General features: G+C 46.1%; 1 protein-coding gene and 1 long non-coding RNA gene across 4 annotated transcripts in view; one reads left to right on the forward strand and one right to left on the reverse strand.

Moving 5' to 3' along the window:
- LOC144148099 (uncharacterized) overlaps positions 1–6,657 on the reverse strand; it is a 36,977-nt gene extending 30,320 nt beyond the window's left edge. Inside the window, exons 1-2 of the long non-coding RNA XR_013317974.1 lie at positions 6,528–6,657; positions 4,420–4,631 (exon numbers count right to left, since the gene is read on the reverse strand). This is a non-coding gene — a long non-coding RNA (uncharacterized LOC144148099). The remainder of the gene's footprint in view (positions 1–4,419; positions 4,632–6,527) is intronic.
- LOC144148097 (prestin-like) overlaps positions 1–23,720 on the forward strand; it is a 246,147-nt gene that overhangs the window by 189,608 nt on the left and 32,819 nt on the right. Inside the window, exon 1 of one of the 3 annotated variants that reach the window (XM_077679684.1) lies at positions 4,541–4,776. The exons of 1 other annotated variant lie outside the window; for it this stretch is intronic. In XM_077679684.1, coding sequence (XP_077535810.1) covers positions 4,691–4,776 — 86 coding nt within the window. In that variant the 5' untranslated portion in view covers positions 4,541–4,690. Of the gene's footprint in view, positions 1–4,540; positions 4,777–13,259; positions 13,396–23,720 lie in introns of those variants that run through there. One more of the 3 variants, XM_077679685.1, reaches the window with a different exon arrangement.

Raw genomic sequence — 23,720 nt, forward strand, 5'->3', positions numbered from 1 at the left:
TTGACGCGGCAGAATTTTACAGCAGAGCCGTTAGCTTGTAGTTGGTCAGAAAATTTCGTGTCGTAAACAAAACACCCAGGCAGCACCCAGCAGTTCTCACCTAAGACGCCCAGCGCATACGCCAGGCTAAGCAGGCATGCGGCATAGATCTCAGCATTCTTTTTAAAAACACAAAACAAACACCCAACCTACAGTATGAATGGTAAGGCGCCAGTGAACGATGCCCCCCCCCCCTCCCCCCTATAGAATAGAATAGAATAGAATAGAATAGAACTTTATTGTAACGGTACATCACCAGAATATGGTCAATACAGAAAGGGGTCCCAGAGTAATGAACTGTAGTGGGACCCCTTGTTATTGATCGCATACACAGAAATAGCTTAATTGCAGCTGTTAGCAGGAATGATACCTAATTTTTATTACCTATCTTATACAAAGAAATAACGAGAGTACGCGTAAACAGTGAATTGTTAACATTGCATATTTTAGGAATAAATAAGGAACATATTGAACAAATAAAGCACACAGCATTCAAACAACTAACCCAGGAATATTTAAACGAAATAAAGCATCCCATAAATGATACAATATTGAGTGCAGTCAATCCATATACATACATAGCAGTTGTATAAATGCAATGTTTAGGTGTGTAACAGATAAAAAAACCACTACACTAGGCGAAATGTGAATGCGCACGTCAAAAGTCTATGTGATGGTTCATCAAAAATGATCGGAGGGAACGTTTAAACGTTCCTGGTAATGGTTATGTTTTCAGGTTATGTTAACAGGCTAGGCGGGACTAGCGTCACTAAATAGAGCAGTTCTTGCCGAGGACACCCCGTTCAATCGACAAGCCGGCCGAGACGACGACAAACATATTACATATACCCTTCCCCATCAGCATTTGTAGAGGCTTACAACAGCTCCGCTGGGCATCCACTTTCGCAGGGCGGGACGGCGACCATTCTTTTATTCGGGAAATCTGCAGCTTAGCGACTGAACGAATGGAAGTTTCTTTATTTTCAGCTGTACTTTCGAGTGAATAATAATAAAGAGATGACAACTAAAGTACGCCTGTCACATTATCTCGCCAGCAGAAAGAACAAAGTTTTAGGTGAAACGACAAGAACTACTGCAACGTCGAGCGCTTTCTAAAAATTGACAAGTAAGCTCTTTAAAGCCAACCCACTGGCAAACAAGTCTGCGGGGTGCAAGGTATGATTTGGTAACCTTAACCTTTATTCACGGTGGACAGCTGGCGGAAGTTTTCGGCTTCCCTGTGCGACAAGCCGTTGTTGACGAGATAATCGGCCCCTGATAAACAGAACGAGACAGCTACGCGACAGCCCACGTAAGCGCCCATCCCCTCTCCGTCCCGCCAGTCTGGAACTTCATTCATTTCCCGCCGCTATCAGGACCGGCGCGGAATGACGCCGACGCATGCAACACGCAAGCAGTCACGATTAAGCACTCCCGCGTATCTCGCTCAATTAGCGTACAGACACTGATAAGCGCGCCGCTGCTGGACTCCTTGTAATTTGTGGAATCCACATAAACACGAGTCTTGCATACTGGCATCTTAGCTTTGGCGTGCTTTCGAGGTGCAATCAGTGTTGTTGTACACGCGGCCCTATCACATTCCTCTTCCCGACTGACGTGGACGATTTTATCGCGGCGAAGTTGCGGCCCGCGAATGGCATGTTAGAAATCTCGCAGGTGTCCTCCAGACGCGAATTCCAATCGGTGTGATGTCTGGCAACACCCTCTACGTTGAGAAGGCCTGCAGAGAGAGCGGGAAACGTTAGCTAGTAGGCAGATTTCCCAGTTCCCGTGGGTCGCATTATATGGCAGGTGCTTTTATATTTGCGACCAACGCAAACACAAAACTTACTTTTTTGCGTAACGTTTCAAATTCTTCTAGCAGGCCTGCTACGGACCACGAGGCGCCCCGTGTTTCGGCCTGCTGTAAAAATTAACACCGACTGCCATACCGCCCGTACAAATCGGTGCTGTTGGCTGGGGAACACGGAATAGCTTCTGGAAACGTTATTTGGCTTAGTACTTAGCACTTTAGTACTAAGTCTTCAAATCAATGGCAATTTTTTTTTATTCCGGCCACTGGCGAGCGTTGGACAAGGGAGGAGCTGCGGTTGATTGCTCATCCGAAATACATTACCCGAGGAACGCTTGTCTTCGTAGGACATTCGTAAATAGCGCCGAAAACTACGTGTAGTCGTCTAGAACTGACTCGTGTACGAAACCTTCATTAGAAACGTAAAAAAAAGGAAAGTGAATGTTGTTCGCGTCATACGAGGATGGAAAACTGAACCCACACTTTTGGAGCGCTCACATAATTCTCCGTTGGGCACTCGTACAGGTATCCCTGGCAGCGGGCGGCAGGTTACCTTTTGTTAAAAACAACTGGTGCTCCACACGGATGCCTTTCGGGCAGCGCGAGCTGTGAGCACGTAAGCTTTAATTTCACCCATTTCTGCATCGCAAGAATACTTGGACCAAAATCATGCTAAGCGTCGGAGCTTCTTTTCCCCCTTCCCTGTGCAATGCCATTTAGTTGCGGTGGCCAATCCTTCTATTTTATCTTTAACTTTGGTTTAATGCAAAACTAGTTCGGTAACGCCATATTCCAACCTTTTTTACACAGAACTTCGCGCTTTAATATGCACGTGTACAATCTCACGTATACGAATGCGCAAGCTCAGGATGCTGTCGTTTTCTCGCCAATACAAACAATGTCGTATCAAGCGTTATATAAAACTGCAGCGGTGCGTACTTCTCTAGGCGTCGGTATGCTCATCGTGGAGTTGTATTGAAATAATAACCAAACATACATTACCACTTTGAATTCGACCAGTAAAAGTGCAAGCAAAGAGAGCTGGGAATAAAACGTGGATAACTTTGGATTATATCCAGTCAAGCGGGTTCATTTGAAGGGCAAATTTTGGTATTACTGGCATTCACGGGATGTGGTGGTACATCTCGCGCTGTATGGTCTCGTTGTATCAACGTTCAGGACCGATTGTAATGGTTCGTGTCGAGATTCGCTCCCCGACGGATATAACATTCCAAATCAAACCCGTGGTTCTGGTTCGCCATAATCCACTCGTGCAGCCAGTCCAAGCCACCAACAAAGCGGATTTGGCTAATTTCAGTAATGTGCACACCGAACATTTAAATCAAATCCTGAACCATGCAGTTGATTCTAGCCATTAATAAAAAGCGCAAAGGACGGGACATGAGTGAAAACAGACAGGCATGGGCGCTGACTGACGACTGAAGTTTAATGAAAGAAACAGAGACATATAAAGGGAAATACAAAGCATGTGGAAAACAAGAATGACGACATCATGAAAAACTAAGATTGCTGTTCCGTGGTATCACCCACGACAGTCACACCACATGAATAGTTAATCTTTTTAGCATGTAGAGCGATGGAGGGCATGCTGACGCAAGAGTCCCCCATTTTGTAGATAGTAAACGCCTCCGAAATTTCACGTGAGCGCTGGTCCGGGTATCTGCTCACTATCGAGGTGTGGTCGAGCTTCGGTGAGCATTTATGCTTCCCGCAATGAATTGCCAGATTGCTCTTCTGAAACTTCTTGAGCGAGTTTGCATGCTCGCGGAGGCAGTCATTAATACAACGCCCCGTCTGCCCTACGTACGACTTGTCGCAGGTCAGAGGGACGTTGTACACAACACCTTTCCTGCATTCCGTGTGGGCATTTGTATGCCTAACCACACAGCGACCAAAGCTTTGCTCTTGCGTCAGCGTGCCATCAATCGCTCTACATGCTAAAGAGATTATAGGTGGTGTGACTGTCGTGGGTGATACCACGGAACAGCAATCTTAGTTTTTCGTGATTTCGTCATTCTTGTTTTCCACATTCTTTGTATTTCCCTTTTTATGTCCCTGTTTCTTTGATTAAACTCCAGTCGTCAGTAAGCGCCTGTCCCTGTCGGTTTTCACTCGTGTCCTGTCTTTCGCGCTGATTTTATCAATGAATTCCTACCGACTTGTCCAGCTTCGCACTCTTCATTCTAGCGGCATCTCAAGACTTTGCATGTAGACACAGATTACAAAGGAAAGGAGTTCTGCGACTGTGAGTGCAACGGAGAAGGTAAGGGTACTGCTAAGCGGAAACGGGTATAATTCATTCCGACAGCAGCGACGCAAAGATAACGGCCGCCTGCTGGCAGCAGCAGCAGCAGCAGCGGAGGAAGAGGATAAGGACTATCTCGAATAAGCCCGCTCATACTGACGATTAATTGTACCACAACACGCCGCCTCATCGCGTCGCTTTTTTGGTGAGATTCCAGGGGGGCAATTTCCGCACGCACGAGCGCAGGTGCCCTTTTTCTCCAAGCGATCCTCTTTCTGCCAAATAATAAATTGATAAATACCTCGGAGAGAAGCAGCAGGTACAAAAATTCCTGCTCCGTCGAGTCATTCCTCATTCCAATGCGAGTCGGCAGTGGCAGCTGTTGCGTTCCCCTGATGCTCTGTCGGAGGCTCTTTCAGAACTACGCGCGTCTGTGGCCGTCCGGCATCTCTCCTCTGGTCGTGTGTTACGCCGAGCCTGCGGGCTTTTGACATTGCGCGGTACGCATTGGACCTAAAAGCAAAAAAAAAAAAAAAAAACTGTTCGTGGGACACGTCTGTCGATTATCGGGAATGGTGTGCCCGCGGAGTGAATCGTTCACTTGCAAGCCACGCCCAGGGAACGGCGCTGCAACAACGACAGTGGCTGGAAGTGGCGGGTGAGTTCTTTGAAGAGGTACCGGGGCTGGCTCTTTGATTATCAGTCCCGGACCATGCGCGGACTGCCAGGAACGCGATCCGGTGCTCGATTTTCTCATGTACTACTACGGGGGCCCCCAGTCCGAGGGCAGACCTCGGACTGCCCGTGGACTGTCCTGGAGTGGTTAACGGTAAATCTTCTTCGAGGTTGCTGGCGGAGGGCTCATTTTGTGTTCGAAAACGGCAGGCGTAGGTTCCACCTGGTTCTAGAAGCGTTTGCAAAATTTCCCACTGAGCCTGTTACCTTCTCTCTCCAAGCTGGAGAGACGGAAGCCAACAGAAAGTATTCCGTAAAATGTTGCTCCTGGAGTGAGTTCCGCCTCTTTTACCTATAACCAGTTCTTCGAAGAACGCACCCCGTTTCGTCGGGGTCTGTTTTAGCAGTGCGCAGTCAGAAGAAAACCGCCGTGCTTACAATGGCATAGTTGAAGTGCTCTGAGCATTAGTTTAATAACAAAACCACTGTTAACATCTTAAACTCCAGAAGCAAAGTTGGCTCGTTCAGGATAGTGAGCAGCGTGTAGATGGTTCAATCTGGGACAATAAATGAACAAATCGTCAGAAAATTTCTCATAGTCGTTTTCATTGCAAGGGCACCGAGCGTCAAATATTCTAGAATAACGCTTTTCGAGCAGCGCGGTGGGCCTTGTAAGCTTTCGGAACGACGATTCTGATAACAAAGTGTCAAGGACGTAAAGAAATAGGACAAGAACATCAAAATTCTGGTGTAGAGCGTACTCTCGTGTATCGGAAAGTTCAAATTTGGGTTGGGCGTACCGAAGCTATCCCAACATTATGAGACGCGCCATAGTGAAGTACTATGGAATAATTTCAAGCACCAGGAGACGCCTAAATGGACTCTGCAACAGGTCCGATGAACTCTTTCCCTCTTTCCCTCACGCCTGGAAGCACTGCGAAAGCTATAGTTATCGCCAGCACTGAGCAACACTGCGTGATGGGCTCGTCGCAGCAGATACGCTTTCTGTTTCTGTTTTACTGTCGCTTCCTTCTCTTTAAAGCGGCTGTCGAATGCGTTCATTGCTGCATAGCGGTCGAAGAACACCATGACTGGGAAAAAGAAAAAAAATTCCGCAAGTTTCTAATTTATCTGATTGGCATAGAGCAGTAATTTTTGGCTGAGGTGCTTTAGCACTCCCTAATCTAAGTACTAGATGTGTTGGTTGACTACGTTCTGCAAGCATTGAGGATAGTAAAACAAGTTTAAAAAGTGTTGCAGGGCCCCCTTATCTGTACGTGGCGATCGTGCGCCCGCATAGAGACATTTTCGCTTTCCGCCTCCACCATTTGAACGACTGACAGGGCCTGGAATCCAACAAGCGACCTCGTGATCAGTAGTGCAGCGTCTGTAGTCGCTGAACGACTTCAACGAAGTACGTAGCGACGTACGCAGCGGCCGTGAATCACTACAATGAACTACGTACATTTTGGGGGATGTGAGCGTTGATTACATGTTCCCTCCTCTTTTAAACCTTGGTATACTCTTACAGAACGCCATCTACCTACGCAACTCTACGAGAGATGCTAAGCTACCCTTACAGCAACAAGGAATGATTTATCTAAGCAAGCAGCTTTGTACCGAAACGTCTGAAAAATCGCTGATATATTAGCTCTCTGCACCAAATCCGAGGCCAGTGCCTTCTAAACAATATGCATTTTCCTCAAGTTTTTGCATGGTCGATCGTGTACTCACCACGCATGCTGAGCTCTTCGCGCAGCGCGTCAGCCGCGTTACATATGCTAAATGTGTGTATTCCAGCATACGGCCTGGCCACGATGCGTAGGAATGTTCTGTACGGCACCTGTCAGGCACGTGCGGCAGTTCATGGGCGGTGCTCAGTTTAAAAGTCACTGGACCCGGCGAACGAACTGCAATGCAACTGCTGTGACACAGAGAATAATTAATGGTACTCGATCGAGGCTTCCCCGAAGCTATTGGAAAGATGAGTTATGGTGAAACGATTGCGGCTATTACTCGGAAAACTCCCAAATTGGCTAGCGTTTTTTCTTTGCGAAGCCCGTTTTGTGGAATTCCGGCTGCTTTTACGGCGTTCTTTTTTCGCTGCCACTTTTGTGAAGCCGATTTCGGCTCATAGGAACCATAGACCTGAAAAAATTAGCTTGACCCATATCGTGTCGCTTCGGGGCAACTTTCGTTGGTCTTCTGGTGCCTCTCCCTCGTGACAGCCTCTTCTCTCCCCCTTCCCACCTTTTACGCTGATCTGTTCTCCTCTTCCTCCTCCCGTGATGCCTGCAAGCCGGCTTGCTCAATTGGATTCAATTTTCCTGCGTTGGCGATGCGCGCGCGACATCTGTCGGAACTTTTTCTTTCTGTTGTTCTAGGGAAACATTGAGAACACATCTTTTTTTAGTGTTTACTTTCACGTTTCCCCTTTTCGACACCACTTTAACGCGCTTTTTTATTTAGTATCGCGAAAAATATTCCCACATCTTTTTATTAAGAGGACGCTGCTACTTTCATTTATGCCCTCACATTTCACATGGAATATGCGGAATGTTTTCTTCATGCTGAATGATGTCGACATGCATGAGTACTTCGTCCAGTTCTAGGAGTTTGGAGATGTCTCTCCTATGGCATACATTTTGTGCAAGCATTTTGTTGAACATTTGGTCGAGAAGGTGAATCAAGTGACAAAGAGACCAAAATATTTCCGTTTCGGTAGCTCACGAAACACCAATTTAAACAAGAATAGTGTCCCTGATGGAGAGCTACATTTGTGCTGTCTAGACAAGCTTCCAGCTAGAAGAATTGAGGCCCAGGTTCATATACGTCAGCAAGGTTTAGCGAAAAAAAAACCCTGACCACCTTCGAGGCAAAACATAAGCGCATAGCGGAGGTCAGCAGGATTTTTTACTAATAACCACGAACTGAATGTCGCTGAGTGCTCCTTCGAATTTTCAACGGCTGGCTGTTTTCGAGTCTTGCAATTAAATTGGTGCGGGAGATTTGTTTGTAGTTTCTTCGTTAGCGTGTTGAGTGTAGGCAGAAATCATTTGGGTTGTATTTGTGGGAATTCTACAGCCGCGTAAAGCAGTCCGGCTCACTGGCGACTGTTGCGCCACGGGGAGAGGCTCGCGCGTACGTGCTTATAGGGGCCATGAAAACAAAGTACAACTTTCTTTAATTCCAAGGAAGAAGCCTAGGGCAACGCGCTCAGTTGCACTCCAGCCACGAAATACGTTTATTTCACCGGAGAAAGGCGAGAAAGTTTGAAAAAACATTTAAATTTCGCGCTACAGTGACGTAATGTGAGCAGAAGTGACGTAATATGAGCCCGCACTGAAAACATAGTTAGCAATGTGTTAATTAAACCTTTAATCACACGATTAAATTAACCACACGATAAACTGGAGCTAGCGGCCCCACTACCACTGCTCAGTCATGTTTGTTAGCGGTGGCATTTGTCGGCGGCCGCCAAATTATTATTATTATTAGTAGTAGTATTATTTGGTATTTGATAAAATTGGTATCACGGGACAAGGCTCCCTTTTTAATTAATGAAGCTTTTATTTTGTCTCCCAAGACCCTTTATGCCATGTCGCTGTCGCTGGGCGCCAAAAAGCGGCCGCACCCATTGCAAGGCCCTGTCCGCCTTCCACGTGGCAATGACCATGCTCAGGCGTTGCCTGGCAGCGCGGTCCCTTTCGTTCGTTTTGTTATTATTGCGAAGCACGTTCTATGGAACGCGTCCAGTCACGTGGGATTAGGAGCCGTTTCGCAGCTACACATGCCGCAGACGGCGGATTTTCCGCTCGGTGGCCCACTTAATGGTAACTCATTAAATCTTAAAGTCGCATTTGAAAGACCACGTTTATTTTAGGAAAACCACTGCCCTTCGTCCACTCAGTGTCCTGGCGTTCGAAATTGAGCGCGTGAAATTGCTGTCTCGGCATCACGTGGTGCTGGCAAGAGTTAATTTGGGCCACTTATAAAATATCAGCCACCCCTGCCTGGGGGAAGCATAGTTTGGCATGACCGCCTACTCAACATGGCGATGCCATGATTTTGTGCTGGAAACTTCGAAGTGTTGGCGCAGACGGTGGCGAAGAATGGGCGCGCATCTTGTTCCAATGCACTCAAGGCACTCCTCTTTTCAGATATCCACGAGACGCAAAACGTTCTCAATGCGATTGCGTTGTAGGAAAACATAGCCAGATTTGTGAGTGCTTATGTTATCGCATGTGGGGCAAGTGCATGCCCGACACTAAGCATTACTGTACTGGGCTGCAAAATGCATAAATGCACTCCTGTGATTTCTGTTTCCGGGGTAGCATGCGGGTAGCAGACGTTCATTTTGCTGTAAGTAGTAAAAAATAACGCAATTGCTGAAGATCGAATATGATTTGTTACACTTAGCATGACATACCTGGTATAGATCCTGGCCATTAAAGGAAAAATCAGGCATTACTCTTCAGAGTCATTTCAAACGCGCGTTAATGGGAATAAACAAAACAAAAAACAAAAAATTACGCCCACCTCCCCTCGCGGGAACCCTGGTGTGATGCGACGCTGAGGGGGGTTCAAGCGCAAGCGGAGAGCAACCGTCGACCGAAAGGCCGCCGAAGAGCGGCACACCGGTTATATGCGCAGCGCGCCCGAAGGAGAGGAGACCGCGGGGAGAGAGAGTACTGCACATGCGCAGCACCGCGCGCAGCGCTGCCCACCGGCGGAGTGAGAGCGCGCTGGGCCGCACACCCGCAGACGTTGAGAGAGTGTTCGCTCTCACCTGGGCACGCGCCGGCGCCAGTGCGTCTGCCGCGGCTATGACGCAACACAATCCAACACAATCCACTTTAATCCAATCCAAGCCAAGCCAAGCCAAGCCAAGCCAAGCCGATCCAATCGAATCCAATCCAATGCCCCTCGCGAGAGAGTGTTCGCTATCGGAGAGGAGAGGGGGTGAACGGAGGAGAGTGCGGACGCCGACGACGACAACGGACGCACGCAGGAAGGACAGGGCCGCCGACAAGAGATGCTCTCAGCGTCGCATCTAAAAATTAGGCAAGCAGGTGTCGAGTTTTATAATTATTGTTCGACATATTTTGCTGAACAGTGGCATATACATTTAAAAGAACTATTATTGGTAGCAAAAAAATTTACAGTCGCATCCTAACACTGCCATAAAAAATACACTGAGAATTTCATTTACTGCATCATCGACCTTTGATAGATGGATCAATCAATCAATCAATCAATCAATCAATCAATCAATCAATCAATCAATCAATCAATCAATCAATCAATCAATCAATCAATCAATCAATCAATCAATCAATCAATCAATCAATCAATCAATCAATCAATCAATCAATCAGTCGAGTGTTGTATTGTACTGTAGACAAATACATCTGCGTGGTAACACACAGGCGGGACCTCAGAGCTCAGGATGAGGTTGTAAACAGGTAACAATATTCTGTAGCATTTAAAAAGAACAATTCGTTCTCCTCGTACGTAGAATTGTTGCAAAGACAATTGTTAGAAAACAGGAAAAATATTTCGCTAATGCGCAATAGTTCAAAGACGTCGTATTCGCGTTGAGTACGAGATGCAGTCGTCGCCCGACCTGGACCGTTGCTTCCTTCCAGTACGAACTACTTTTACGATGTGGCGAGAGTGTGTACTGTACATTCAATAAGGCAAGGCAGAGGAGCACAGTCATTCTAAGTGTGTCTGCACTGAGAACTTTCATATCTGCGGACATGTGTTGCCGCAGATTCAGTAGTCACGAGAACAGGCAGGTTACTTTACAATTACTTCATTAAATTTTCCATTTCAATAGGAAAGAATGCGAGAAATTAAAGTAATTTTGTTACGCGCAAAGTGTCAGTAATGAGGACCCTCATTCTCGTCTATGGCAGTTGGTAGCACTCTTGGTAACATCCGGGACTATACTAAAGGCCACTCGCCTAGCTGTGTTCCTTAGTATGTAATCGGATGAGAGACATACCTAAAATGCACTGCAGACAGTATTTCGTTGGGCAAACCAAAGTGGGATGACCCAAGATGGCGATGAATTCCTGTCATCGGAGTGTATATCATTTCTGATAACAATATATCCAAGCCTGAAACAAAGTTTCCTCCATGTATTATTTTTCGCGTTCCCGGGTACGCTGCGATGCCTGTACAAACTTTTTAGCGATATATCTGCAACCACAGTAGTTGTACAGCACGCACACAGCGAGCTGCTTCCTGGAAGGGCGCGTTCTACGCTGCGGCACAAACCCCAGGAACTTTCACATTACCTTTTGTGGTGATATTTTCCTTATAGGCCCGGCTTGGTACATATGTTTTAGCTCAAAAGGTTGGCTGAAGGTTTCAACGAAAATTTCCTCGTAGTTTTCGTGCTCTTGTTTTGCTTCATGAAAAATGAGATCGATCAGTTAGTTGTACGCTCTCAAAGCAAAGGTGAAGCTATCAACCCAAATTCTAGGGAAATAACAACGCTCGTTGTAGCACCGGAAAAGACGCGCGTTGTCGCATCAACTGTTATTCCACGTAAGGGAGGAACAATGGCGCTTCTGCGTCACACCAATGTGTCCTGTTTACTGCTCTCAGCTGGGCTTTCGACATTGCTGCTACATTCGCTGTAACCATGTTTTTTTGTATCTATACGGTCGCTTTCTTATCTTTTTTGTGAAACGTGTCGCAGGAGTTCCCGAAACAAACATTGAGCGTTCAGCAGAAAATAGAAATTTATATCCTAAACGTTTTGCAGCCCGTATTTGGGACGTACAGCTGCAAGCGTTAGGAAACTGAATTTCATTGTTTTCAATAGTTCACAGTTTACACTTCGTGCGTTTTAGTGAGAAACGACCGAACGTAGTTCCTTTAAATGCGGATTTTTAAGCTTAATTCCGCAATGCTTCGAATGCCAAATAAACTACTGGACATACATGCCAGATAGAAACCAAAAGCATGTTATGTTAAGGGATCGCTTCCGATTGAGACGAAAAACCGGGACCCCCGTTTGCTCAAGATCAAGTCAAAGGTCATTGATCTAGTGTACAGAAGCATTGTCGACGTGAGCTCGTTGTTCTAAGAGCGAAGGCAAATTTGTTTCGTTGCACGCGTTTCTCAAATTGTAGCAAAAAAGCGGGAAGAGTTAGAATTTACTTTATTTTCGTTGAACAGAAAATTAAGATTCCTTCTGGTTACAGTACACATTACGGTGACCCTTGATGAAGTTTATTGGCGCTAACTCACGGCTCCACAAAACCTGCATGAAAAGTACAAACGTGGAAGAAGCAGTCGACCAATGTGACGTGCGCAGTTGAGTGTCATTGAATAGAATTATGTAACGCTTGGACTGTATGCACTTAAGTGGGAGCGCGTCTGCTTCCAGAAGGGTTCACTTACATCGAGAACGCTCTCGTTCAAACAAGAACAAACCAGGTGAGTACTAAGAGGTACACCCTATCCCTATGAAACGAGATAGCCGGGAGCAGCCCAGTGTAAGGAGGAAAGCAGGCCACGTCTTCAACCCGGTATAAAACAGACGCGCGCTGACAATAAAATAAAACCAAAACAATCCACAATGAATGGTTCCCTACTGTACTATAAAAATAAGCTATATTGCGATAAAGCAGGTTAATGGTGACTTATCGGCGTTGAGTGCGGAAACGTGAATCATTATCTGGATTTCTTATCAGTCAACTGCAAAAAACCTCTACACAACAAACTGCAAATGTGCCTACTCGAACGCAGGCGAAAGCAGCAGCTGTAATACATTTTTATCAGTGCGAATCCCGTTCGGGCTCGATCCCAGCCGTTTTGCATGTCCTTCGTTTTCTCTTAGCTGTGGCTGCAACTTAGTGCTTTGATATCACCATTAAAATACAACACCCGCACCATTACGGGATTTCCTTTGCATAAAACTTGATAAACAGTGAACTCCCCACGGTTGTGCGACGTAGGAACACACGGGAGATAGAAAAAAATAACTAGGCGAAAAGAGACTCTGCAGTACGTTTTTATCATTCCTACTCCGGATTCAAACTCGCGCACAGCCAGACAACTGCGAAATGTTCCGTTCCTTTTTTCCGTCAGCTGTGGCTGTAAGCAATGCAATAAAATCTCCATTGCAATGCAATAGGGACACTGTTACGGCATTTCCTTCGCGTAAAACTTGACAAACATTCACCTCGCCACTGTTGTACCACGAAGGACCGCACAAATAAAATAACCAATACCTACTGTTTGCTCAGTGCGAGCAAGTGCGAGCATGATTTCTGCCTTCGCGGGCGAAGCTTCGATGCAAGGCTTTCAAAATGGCCGCCGCGTTTCGCTACCATTGGCCGGCGAAGCGTAGCCAGTGAGCGGAGAGTCTCCGAGCGCGGGGGGCGACGCCAGCGGCCCCACGCGATTGTGGCGGCGCATTTAGGCACTAGGCCAAAGCCCGCGCTTTCAATGTCGCACACGACGCAGTGTTTGCCAGCTCTTCGCGCTGTGTGGAAAGCCGTGCGTTTGTGGAAAGAAAATAGGAAGCTCTCTCATCCGTGACCATGTACCGAGACGGGAACGCAGGCGTGAACACGAATCCGTGAGTCTTTTTCACGACAGTCGGGGGGCCTGCGGGATGCAACTAGCTGAAACTTTTTTTTGTGCGTTTGTTTATCATTTATTTTCTGCTTCCGCAGCGTGATACTGAACTGTCAAAATCACGCTAAAATGAGAAATAACGGGTTAGAAAGTTTTTCATTTCTGTCTGCAGCATTACACCGAAATGTCGAAATTGCTCTGAAAGGGCAACTTATGTGTCATTGACTTTTTATTGCTTCTTCAGCATGGCGGAGAACTGTCAGAATCGCTCTGAAGCGGGAACTCTTGCCTATCTTCTGGGATTAACCCGAAATTCACAATATAAACGTTTACGCCCGAATATTATTTTGAACCGCTCAGAGATGTGAGGAATGTTAAGCGAATTGTCGATTAGGGAGGGTCCAGGTGCTGATTAGTCGGTTGGTGTGCCCGCCGCGTTATAATGATATTGGAAAATTGCTCTCAATTGGGGACTTCTGGCTATTTTTTGATATGAAGGAAAATCAGCAATGTAAACGCTTGACGCCAAGAAATCATTTTTTTCTGCTCAGACATCTGAGAATTATTCGTCAATTGTCGGTCCTGGACAGCCTTGTTCGACTTTTATCCCCTTTTGCTGCAATAACGAGGGGTTTTGTAAGATCTGCAATAGAATCAAAATTTTACACTTTCACCGTTTCCGAGTGAAAATGTGAACTCCATGTTCAAAAATATTTCTTCATTTGCTGGAGCTTCAAAATTGGGTATATGGGGTCGTCGCAAAGCCTGGTCTTTACCACACTTTTTAAGAGACGATGAAATGACCACAATTACAACATTGTATGTTAAGTTTACGACTCGTTACAAGAGGGGTCAAGCCTGGTTTTGCCAGGCTTGCCGTAAGCGCCTGCTTACCTCTATTTGAAATTCCTTAATGTTATAAAACAGAGATTTTTTATTTCATTCAGCGCTTTATAACCTTGGTTCTTTCATGTAAGTCAAGGTATAATGATCGGCTAGCCGCATAAGATCGCAGTTTTATTAGGGTAGCACGGGTGGGCAACCTGTCACATTGGCACACGACGCAACTGCAGGCAGCTACATCTACCTTCATCCGGTGGTGCTGGGGATAAATGAAGCGAAATAATCGGAATATAAATCAACATTCCAGTATATAACGTACATGAATAGACTCTTCGGGCTGCACTGAAAGCGAGGATGTTGTAATAAAGCAGATTATAGACTTCTGGAATATTGATGTGACACCGAAAACGAGAGGATGAGAAACAAGGTAATAGGACAAGTCACGTCCCTTTCCTTTCCGCCCTTTTTCTTCATCGCTCTTACATCATGAGCGTCGCATTATAAACCACCGCATCTTTTGTCGAGCTTAGACTCCGCGGCCCACATGCGGATGCTTTAAAATGCATTGTCGAAATCTTGAATTTACAGAATAAAGAACACAGATAGTACAAGTATTCTACCCGGCCTACCAACGATCATAATTAATCGTTGCAATATCTATAGCCAACACAATGTCTAAACCCAAGACAACAGAGATTTGCATCTTTCCTTGAGGCCTGGCTTCATGTCGGGTGACGTATGAGAGCTTCCAAGAATGAATGCAACCTTGTCGCCATAAGGAATGCAGGAGATAACGGCTTCGGAGATAGCACGACACATAGTTACCGGTAGCGGCACTGGCTTACGACGCGGTTATTACAAATAAGCCATTGTCGGCCATGGTCCACGCAACAGTGAATCACGTAATGGCCCTTCGCTGAATTTCCGGGGTATTAATATACCTCTTTGCATTATATTTATGGCGACCAGTTTACGCTGTATGACGACAAAGTGAGAGATTCAAGACGCGTACCTGCTGGAAATCTCAAGAAAAATTATTCATGCAGATTACTCAGCCCTGCTGGCATAAGTGGCCCGCGAAGCTGTTGAAATACCCCGTCAGTGGTGCACACACCGTGTGACAACATTTTAATTTAAAAAAATTATTTGCTACTTTATGTTCACCGCAGTATACACCGAAATGTCGAGCCTTAGTAATCTTAAATATGTTCACGGCTAGTATTTGGTGAGTGCCAGCAAAACACCCCCTGGTTGGACGGCTTACATTGGTGTGACATACCAGACCGGATTACTTTTGAACGACGCTAATAGGCCACTTCCATGCGTGCGAAATATTAATGTTGAAATCTCCCACGGTGACTATTGGTGAACCGTTTGGTCGCACCACTGTGGCATTGTAGTGCATAAACAATGCCATGTCACCTTCCCTGTGTTTCTTTAGATGCCCACAGTGGCAACCATAATCCTTCGAAGACCTTGCTCCTGGTTTGCTCTCCGCTAATGATGGGTTTGGAGAAATATTTATGATCCATTCATAGCAAAGTTAATCACTCAATGTGTTACGGTAGCAACGGAGGGAGTACCCGGTCGTTCGATTGCTCCGGTGGAGAAGAAACAACTTCCCAACCTCACAGGAGCGAGTCAGCCCCATGTGCTCATGCCAGCCGCATTTATTAATACAAAGCTTCCGTGATAAATATGGCGTCACCGCGACACGTATTCTGTCCACTTGTTACTAACAGTCGACACAGAAAATTACGAACAACGAACCACCATTTTCTCTGCAAAAGCGCCAGGTGCAGTGCAGATTCCTACTGCGAAGAGTATGATGCTGCTGTTTTTATCAACGCCTTATCGTACTATCGGTGGCAGTGACCACTGAGGAGAGAATTGCGCATTCCTTCGTCACAGGAAGTTAGCCGTACGTAAATTCCGCTTACGAGCACGGCTTCGAAACTACTTCCTGAGCTGCACACGGGTGTTAAAGTGGCCGGAACGCAGATACCGCGGCGTCGTAAAGTGACATACCTGCCGAGAAACTGTGCCTTGTCCTTTTTAAGGCCGTTCCTGGGCGGAACTGTGCGGGGTAGGTCTGGTTATCGGTCGTTTACTCCTGATCTCTCATCAGGTCGTGTCAACGAGTACAATGGCTCACGTAGCCCAGCGCTCCATATTGACAGATAGGGCAGAGATAAGCCTGGATAATTTCGATTTCACGATTGCAGTTTGTGTGCAGAAACACCAAGGGCTGCCCAGTCTGAGTTCTCAAAAAATAAAGTTTTATGTGCGCATGTGTTCCGAAGAAGGCCGGAGGTCCAAGAAAGGCTACCATTCAAAACTGTTTAAAAAAACGTCCTGAAGTTTTACAAATTACACCAGTTGCCCTGTTACCAGTAATGGCAGCCAGCTTCACAACATTCCGGTGAAAATGTTTCAAGTATTGGTTCCTTCAGTATGCGCCCTTGATTAAAATTTGCGTGCCTCTTGGGCCTACAGATAACAATATCCCGCTAATTGGGCTTTCTTAGTTATCTAAAATGGTCTCTTCTTGATGTTCAACATCACCCCGTTTCCCCTCGTTATCGATGGTACGTGTGTCAGTGACAACCGTTACCAGACCTTTCGTAAAAAGGTTGTCGAGTGTATAAAGTGAGAACAAGCCGTTCAACCGGGTTTGTAAACAACAATCAAAATAATGAGTCTACAAGATGAAGGTTGCGTTGAGGGTGCGTGCGCCACCGAGAGGAAGTGCGCAATCAAGTCACCAAGTGATCACGAAATGGGCAATGGAGTCAGCGTGTGCTCCAAAACAAGTCACCGCGCCAACAATGCTGTATAAAAGTCGAAATCAGCACCAGTCTAGGCGACCAGTCTCCACATAACGTGGCAACGCTGAGATCAGACCGCGCTGACGTAAAAGTGGGAGCTCGTGCATGCAGACACTTTTCCTTTGCACATGATGGCTCGCCTAGAGTTCTACTTACAACGACCTGTGCAAACGGCCTCCGGTATTTTCTTTTCTCCTCTTATAAATGGGAAAGAGCAGTTCACAAGATAACATTCCTACAGAAAGAGAATGAAGATGAATTTAACACTTTGGGTGCCAGCGCTCGCGCAACAGACGGAGTTTTAATTATATGTCGTGCAGTTGTCAATGCTGCGGCAAAGAAACAAGCTTTGGCACGTGGTGCTATCGGTCCGTGGGCACCTGGTAAGAATAAAGTTTGGTGCACTTGTTGTTCAGTAGATGCGGTGAATATAACTGGCAACAGCTTCCATAGCGCTGTTAATTTGAAACATGGCTCTTACATCAACTCACAATCGGCAAGCAAGCATGCACTTTACCACCTGGAAAAGATAGATGTCAGTGGGACCACTCAAGTCAGATTCTGTGATTTTTCCCAAATGGCGCCAGCAGTATTGCTAAGTTATTTTCCTACATACCTGTTTGAATGAATCACAGTGCAGACGTTTTTATTGCTGATGTTTCAATATGACAGCAAATGGGACATGTACATTACATGTTTCGCATTCCTTGTCACTCGGCGGTTTTCCTAGTCACCCTGCATAATGGGCAACCTCAGAGCATCCCTAACTGTACTGGTATTAAATTTCTGTTGTCCTTTCGAAATCGGAAAATGTGAGAAGGAAATAACATATGTCGAAGTCGGCTGAAAACACGAACTTTGCGCAGAAAAACTTCGCCTAATGACTAGAACTAGAACAAAGACAGGAGAACGAGGATAACAGGGCTGGTGCAGTCCTGTCTTCCTCGTTCTAATCCTGTTCATCAAGCGTAGTTCTTCCGCTTAGAGATGCCGAACCAACTAGCCTAACAGCATGTTGTACTGGAAGGCGGAAGTACGGCCACATGCCAGAAGTTCGGGTGGGCCCGCAATGAGGCAGATCACTGGGGAGGGACCAAAAGAGCTACTACATGAAAAAAAGGGACAGCTGCTGCCCAAGACCTGTTTTTCGATGTGACACCTACTTTCTCATGGTGCGTTTCAATGATGCCAGCACTCTGGACTCACCCTTGAAGCGAAGTCAAGGCCTAGAGTGGCCGTCTTCGTTCAACAGAACGTGACGTAATAACACCTATGCATGTTCGCATGTATGGTTGGGTGCGTGCATGTATGGTTGCATGCACGTATGTGCAGTCTGTGGAAAGTTTCCAGGGCAAGGGAAAAATTATTAGGTCACGAAGAATTTAAAGTAGCAGCGTATCTTTTGAATCTGACTAGAATTTTTTATGCTAGAAAGCTGGCGAAGTACTCTTTATTTCTTTGTTTCATAAAACAAACCGCCACACAAGAATGTCAAGCTTGTGCATTGACTTTTTTGTTTCCCAGAAACGTTTTCAGGGCTTAGAAATATTCCGAAATACTGCACATATTGGTTAAAAAACATACTGGCGACATTTTTAAACTTCATTTCCTCCTCTGCCTAACTTTCGTTGGCAAGTTGCACACAGATGAATATTCCTTGTGTACAGGAATCTTCGGAACGCGACCGTAGGCAACTTGTAACATGAAACGCAAAACAAGAGACTGAAGTATTCGGATCTGCCCACTCCAAAAAAAGCAGGCTTGCATTCGTTGGGTGGCGACAGTGTTTCAGTGTTTTTGAAGCGTTTGTCGCTGTTAGTAACTGTGGAGGCCCATAACTGTGCACCTGTTAGCTGGACAAGCCAGGAAGAGAGCGAAAATGCTGCACTATGTAATGCTAGTGCAGCAGTTGTCCTGACCTGAACGCGTGCGGGGAGTATTTTGTCGCTGCATGCGCTGGGTGCCGAGACTAGCGCACAGGCTTTTGATGTTGTTGCAACCCTACTCGAACCAACTCATATGCAAATACGATTTAAATGTGCAACGTAACACGCGTGATCATATATTCCCTTAATTAGCGAATGTACTTCATGAAGATGCAGCAGTAGAATTTTCGCATGTTGCTTCACAGCTATTTCCTGATCTCCCGAGTCACCGAAACGCAAAGCTTAAAGAATCCAGTGCCTTTCTCACTTTGAAGAAGGAAAACCAGCGAAATTGCGCGGGGTGCAACAAGTGCACAAAACAAGCGTGTTGTTTCAAATTGGCGACTGAATTTTCGAAAGCAAACTTGGACGGACTTGAGTTATCTTCTAGCAGAAAAAAATGGCAGCATCTCCACTCTGTGGATGTAGGCGAGGGTGCCGAGTGAGGGGACTCGAAATGGCATCCATGTTGCGCCCCGAGTGACATCTGGGTTTGCGCCCCGACCGTCATTCGATTTGAGCCGTGAGTTGCACCCTGATTATTCTCTAAATGAAACTGCAGCTCACGACTCAAATCGAATTTCGCTTGATTTTCGCTTGATAGTGGTGTGCGCATGGATGGGTGTGAACGGACATTGGGAGGTCCTAAAGTATTCCGCACCGTTACAGGCGAGGGAGTAAGCCGTTTGACTCTCGGGTGCTAACTGACGGTCGTAGCCCAATGGATAAGACGAATGGCACTAACTGTGTCTGGTGTACCAGACACAGCCTCGAATCCTGCCGGTGCCTGTGGGATTTTTTGCGATTGTAAATGCTATGCGCACGGGCGCGGATGGACGTTGTGTGGTCCTAATGTACTCCGCACCTAAAACATGTACCTGTTCCATTTCCGTTAAAGCCCGGGTATTGACAGCAGCGGGGAATTGCAGAATATTTTAAACTTCACTGTGAGCTACGTAATTGTAAAAAGTAGATGCAAATCAGAAAAGTGTAAGAGTCGTCTTAGCGGCTAAGTGTAATTTAATTTGTTTCTGGGTGAGTACAATAAAACACGAGTTTCTGTCGTTTTCTGTAACCATACCCCCTCCGCAGACGGCGGCAATTTATTGATAACAACCGGGATATCCGGAAACCTTGCAACTTGTCTGTGGACTAACCCCGACAAGTAGAGGAAACTCGGTGTATTAATAGAGTCGTTTTAACGGTCAATTTGAGCAGTATTTCTCTGTCCAATATTCCTGCATTAAATGGAGAGCTGCCAATCTTTTACAACAGAGCGGGCTTTTCCGCAGGAGTATAAGTTTTGTCGATGTAACTTTTCCTACTTCATCCTGTCGACGCAAGCAGTAGCCTTCAGAGCCGAGCGTATAATATTTCTGCTGGAAAATGACGCTTTGCTTGGCTGCAGCGCAGAGAAACCAATGGCTTCTGTTTAGAGGGACTGCATAAAGGAGAGTAGGCAGAAGTAGGAGAGGAGAGGGAGAGTAAAGTGAATGCTATTGGTTCCCACAAATTTCTCAGACAACCGGCAGAACTTGTCAGTCACGCCTAAATCTATTATACAACTACTATACCGCTACTACAGCGTGAAATGATTTAACCACTTTTAATCTACAACACCCTTAACTCTTACACCCTATCAAAACAGAAAGAAAGACACCCTTTGAAAAGGTGTAATAACCAAGAAAAAACGCCTTTTGGAAAGGTGTATTCTTGTGTTTTTGCTAGGATGCAAGGGCGTCTTGAACGACAAAACACCTTAAAGGGTGTTTTTTTGTTTTTGTTTTGCCAGGGTGTAAGAGTGTTAGTCATAGAGAGTGATTTACATTTTAACGGGTGTAAATTATTTTACGCTAACAAAAATGCTGTTCATCGTGTTCTCTTTTCGATTTCGGTGTCTCCTAGTCCACGTTCACGCACGTTGCGCATTTACGTCCCCCGAACATTTGCGTTTCTATAAATTGCGCTCTGTTTACCGCTCCTGCGACGCGCTACGCGAGTTAGCTGCGGCACACGTGCGTGCGAATACCAGTGACCGATTGGGCGTGCCGCGGTGTAGAGGAAGCCATTTCCGCTACGATTCGAGCACGGAGGCGTTACGAGGCCTGTTGCAACACGGACATAGAACGACGTAACTGCCGCGCCTCCGACCGAACGTTACATATACGAATTGGGTCGAATCGCGTTGTTATCCGTCGGCGCTGCGTTAATGGTATACGGCGGGGGGCCCGCCCGACATTACGTTGGTAGATGACATGTTGCCGGCACCGACCCGTTTCGTAGACTACGTTCATTCACTTATACAGCGTAAGGCGTCAGAGCAAGGAGAGAATTGAATTTGTGCCCCACAGAGGGGAAGGTTTGGATGAATGGTCGTGTTTTATAGGCGGATGAGTGGGGTAAAATTTCCAGGCAGCGCGAGGAATAAAATAGAGAAAATCTTTGATCATATACAAATGTGTCTAGACGACACCAACTGTCTATTCTTTGTTCCGAAGTCTTTATTTTGTTCGTAGTTTTTTTACGAACTCATACCAATTCACTCAGTTTGCTGTTCTAAGCCACGGGTCCAGTAAAAAGCCACACATTACAAAAAAGAGGTCCTGAGCGTCGAAATTACACCTTGCCTTAGCGAAAGGCCATTGATTGGTTTAAACAACCTACGAGTGATAATCCATTGATTCATTTGGAAGAGCGGACGGGAGTAGAAGTGGAAAGAGACCATTACTCGGTGCAAGAGTGAAATGAGGAAATCCGCAGGCAAAGAATTGAGTAGGCCATCCCAAGACAAGAACGGCCGCAGGAACATGGGAGTTGCCTTTGTATTGGAGTGCCCACCGACAGGATGATGATGATGATGATGATGATGATGATGATGCGGATGTTTGAAGTGCACCTAAGCCTCTCACGCACGGAATTTTTAAGTTCCACGGGTTAAGCGGAACTTTGGCAGATACATTCCTGGTATAAAGTAGCAAATTGTGTCAGTCGGTTGCATCAAGAAATTCTGGCAGGCCTTGTCAACTGCACTAGACCAGGGGTATAGAGATTCAAAATGGATAGCTAGTGCGCAGCCATTCACCGGGCGCGCTTTGTGGAAAACGCCACAGGAAAGGTCACCCAACACGTGCGGCACGGGTGCGCATGTAGCGGCAGTGGTAAGTCAGACGACACGAAGGCCAGCGGCGTCTATATTCGTACTGGAGCGCAGGTGCCTCGCAGCGACGGTGCACAGCAGTTTCGCGGTTGGTTTCCACCGAGTTCAGTGGCGCACTTCCAATAAATATGTTTCCAGTAACACGCTTGTCAAGGCAGTGTCGTCACGCGTGTTTGCCCTATTAACCGGTTCGCACCGGATCGCACTGGCGTACACTGGCTCGCACCGAGGGGAATCCGAGCAAGAAGCAAATGAAATGGTGCCAACATGAATTTAAAGGAATCTTCTGGTATCGTGGCGCTTCTAAGAGCGTATTTGAGCGGCGTGACTGATAAGCAACCTCCAGGATGACGGGGGACACGGCGTAATAACAGAGTTGGTTTAAAGGTTAAGTTTTTACCGAAAGTCAACTCTAAATGCGACAAGTTAATCTACAGCGGAGTAGCAACATGGTGGTGTGATATCTTATGTGGACCCCTCAGCTCATATTTACTAAGACAGTACTCTGGCAAGCAGGGTTTAAACCGGTTCTCCACGCCAACGAAGCAATTGCGTTTCACTTAACTATCCGGAAATCTGAAGGGGCGGGCTAACAGCGCGTATAATTCACAAGCTCCATATGCGGTTTTGCGCGTTTAATCCGCACCTCGGCGGTAAGTCATGCCATAGGGAATGTCCAGAGATTAATTTATGTAGCCTGAGATTCTGTAACATTTGTGGAATCGTCTATTTGTGAACGTTTCTGTTGGTCGCCTCTGTCGGAAAAGAAAGCCAGCCATGACCGGTGATGAAGCGGTGACTACTCGTGCTATTATACAGTACAGTATTATACAGTACAGTACAGTATTATACAGTACGGCGCCATATCCACTCAGCTACCGTGGCGGCTATAAATTAACGTCTACTGATGGCTGCCGCACGCCTCCTTGTGCGATATAGGCTGATGATGAGTTCACTTATGTTCTCGCAAGCGAATGGCTAATCAACAAGCAATGACTGGATGACTCTTCGAAGTTTCAGGCAATTAAAACTTCAGAAGAATGAACTTCAGAAAACTAAGATAGAAACAATGATGGTAGTGATGATTGCAGTAAAATATAATCATCATGTTGAAGTGTGTAGTTTGCATTATGATAAAATCAGATGCCTTTTGGTGATTTTCTATTCGAAGGCTTTCCCCTTCGTAGAAGGGTAATGCTGTAAAAGAAATGGGTAATATATGAAAGGTTTAAGTGACGCTAAAAGAAGCATTCGGGTTTACTGTTTGAAAGGAATATTGCACACTGTGCTCGTAAGCTACCGGCTGCCGCATTATTTTTGAGTCACGCAGTTTTAGGCACATGGTCTGCAAAACCTTCTGGGCGTCTTACTCAACGACCCTTGCCAGAATATCGTCACGGCCGTAACTGGAAAGGAGAACCACGTTTAAAACAAAACGTAGGGTACCAACCACGTATAGCTCGGCTGGGTTGCTTTGCCGCAATGACTGTTCTGATCTAAGTGCACCGTCTATTTCCCTTTGTGGCTAGGGTGGAGTGCTATGTTGGGCTGAGCAATGTATAGCCTGTGCCCA

Source organism: Haemaphysalis longicornis, unplaced genomic scaffold, assembly GCF_048455015.1.
Source record: "Haemaphysalis longicornis isolate Haplotype H1 unplaced genomic scaffold, Haemaphysalis longicornis Haplotype H1 scaffold_76, whole genome shotgun sequence".
Classification (NCBI taxonomy): Eukaryota; Metazoa; Arthropoda; class Arachnida; order Ixodida; family Ixodidae; genus Haemaphysalis; species Haemaphysalis longicornis.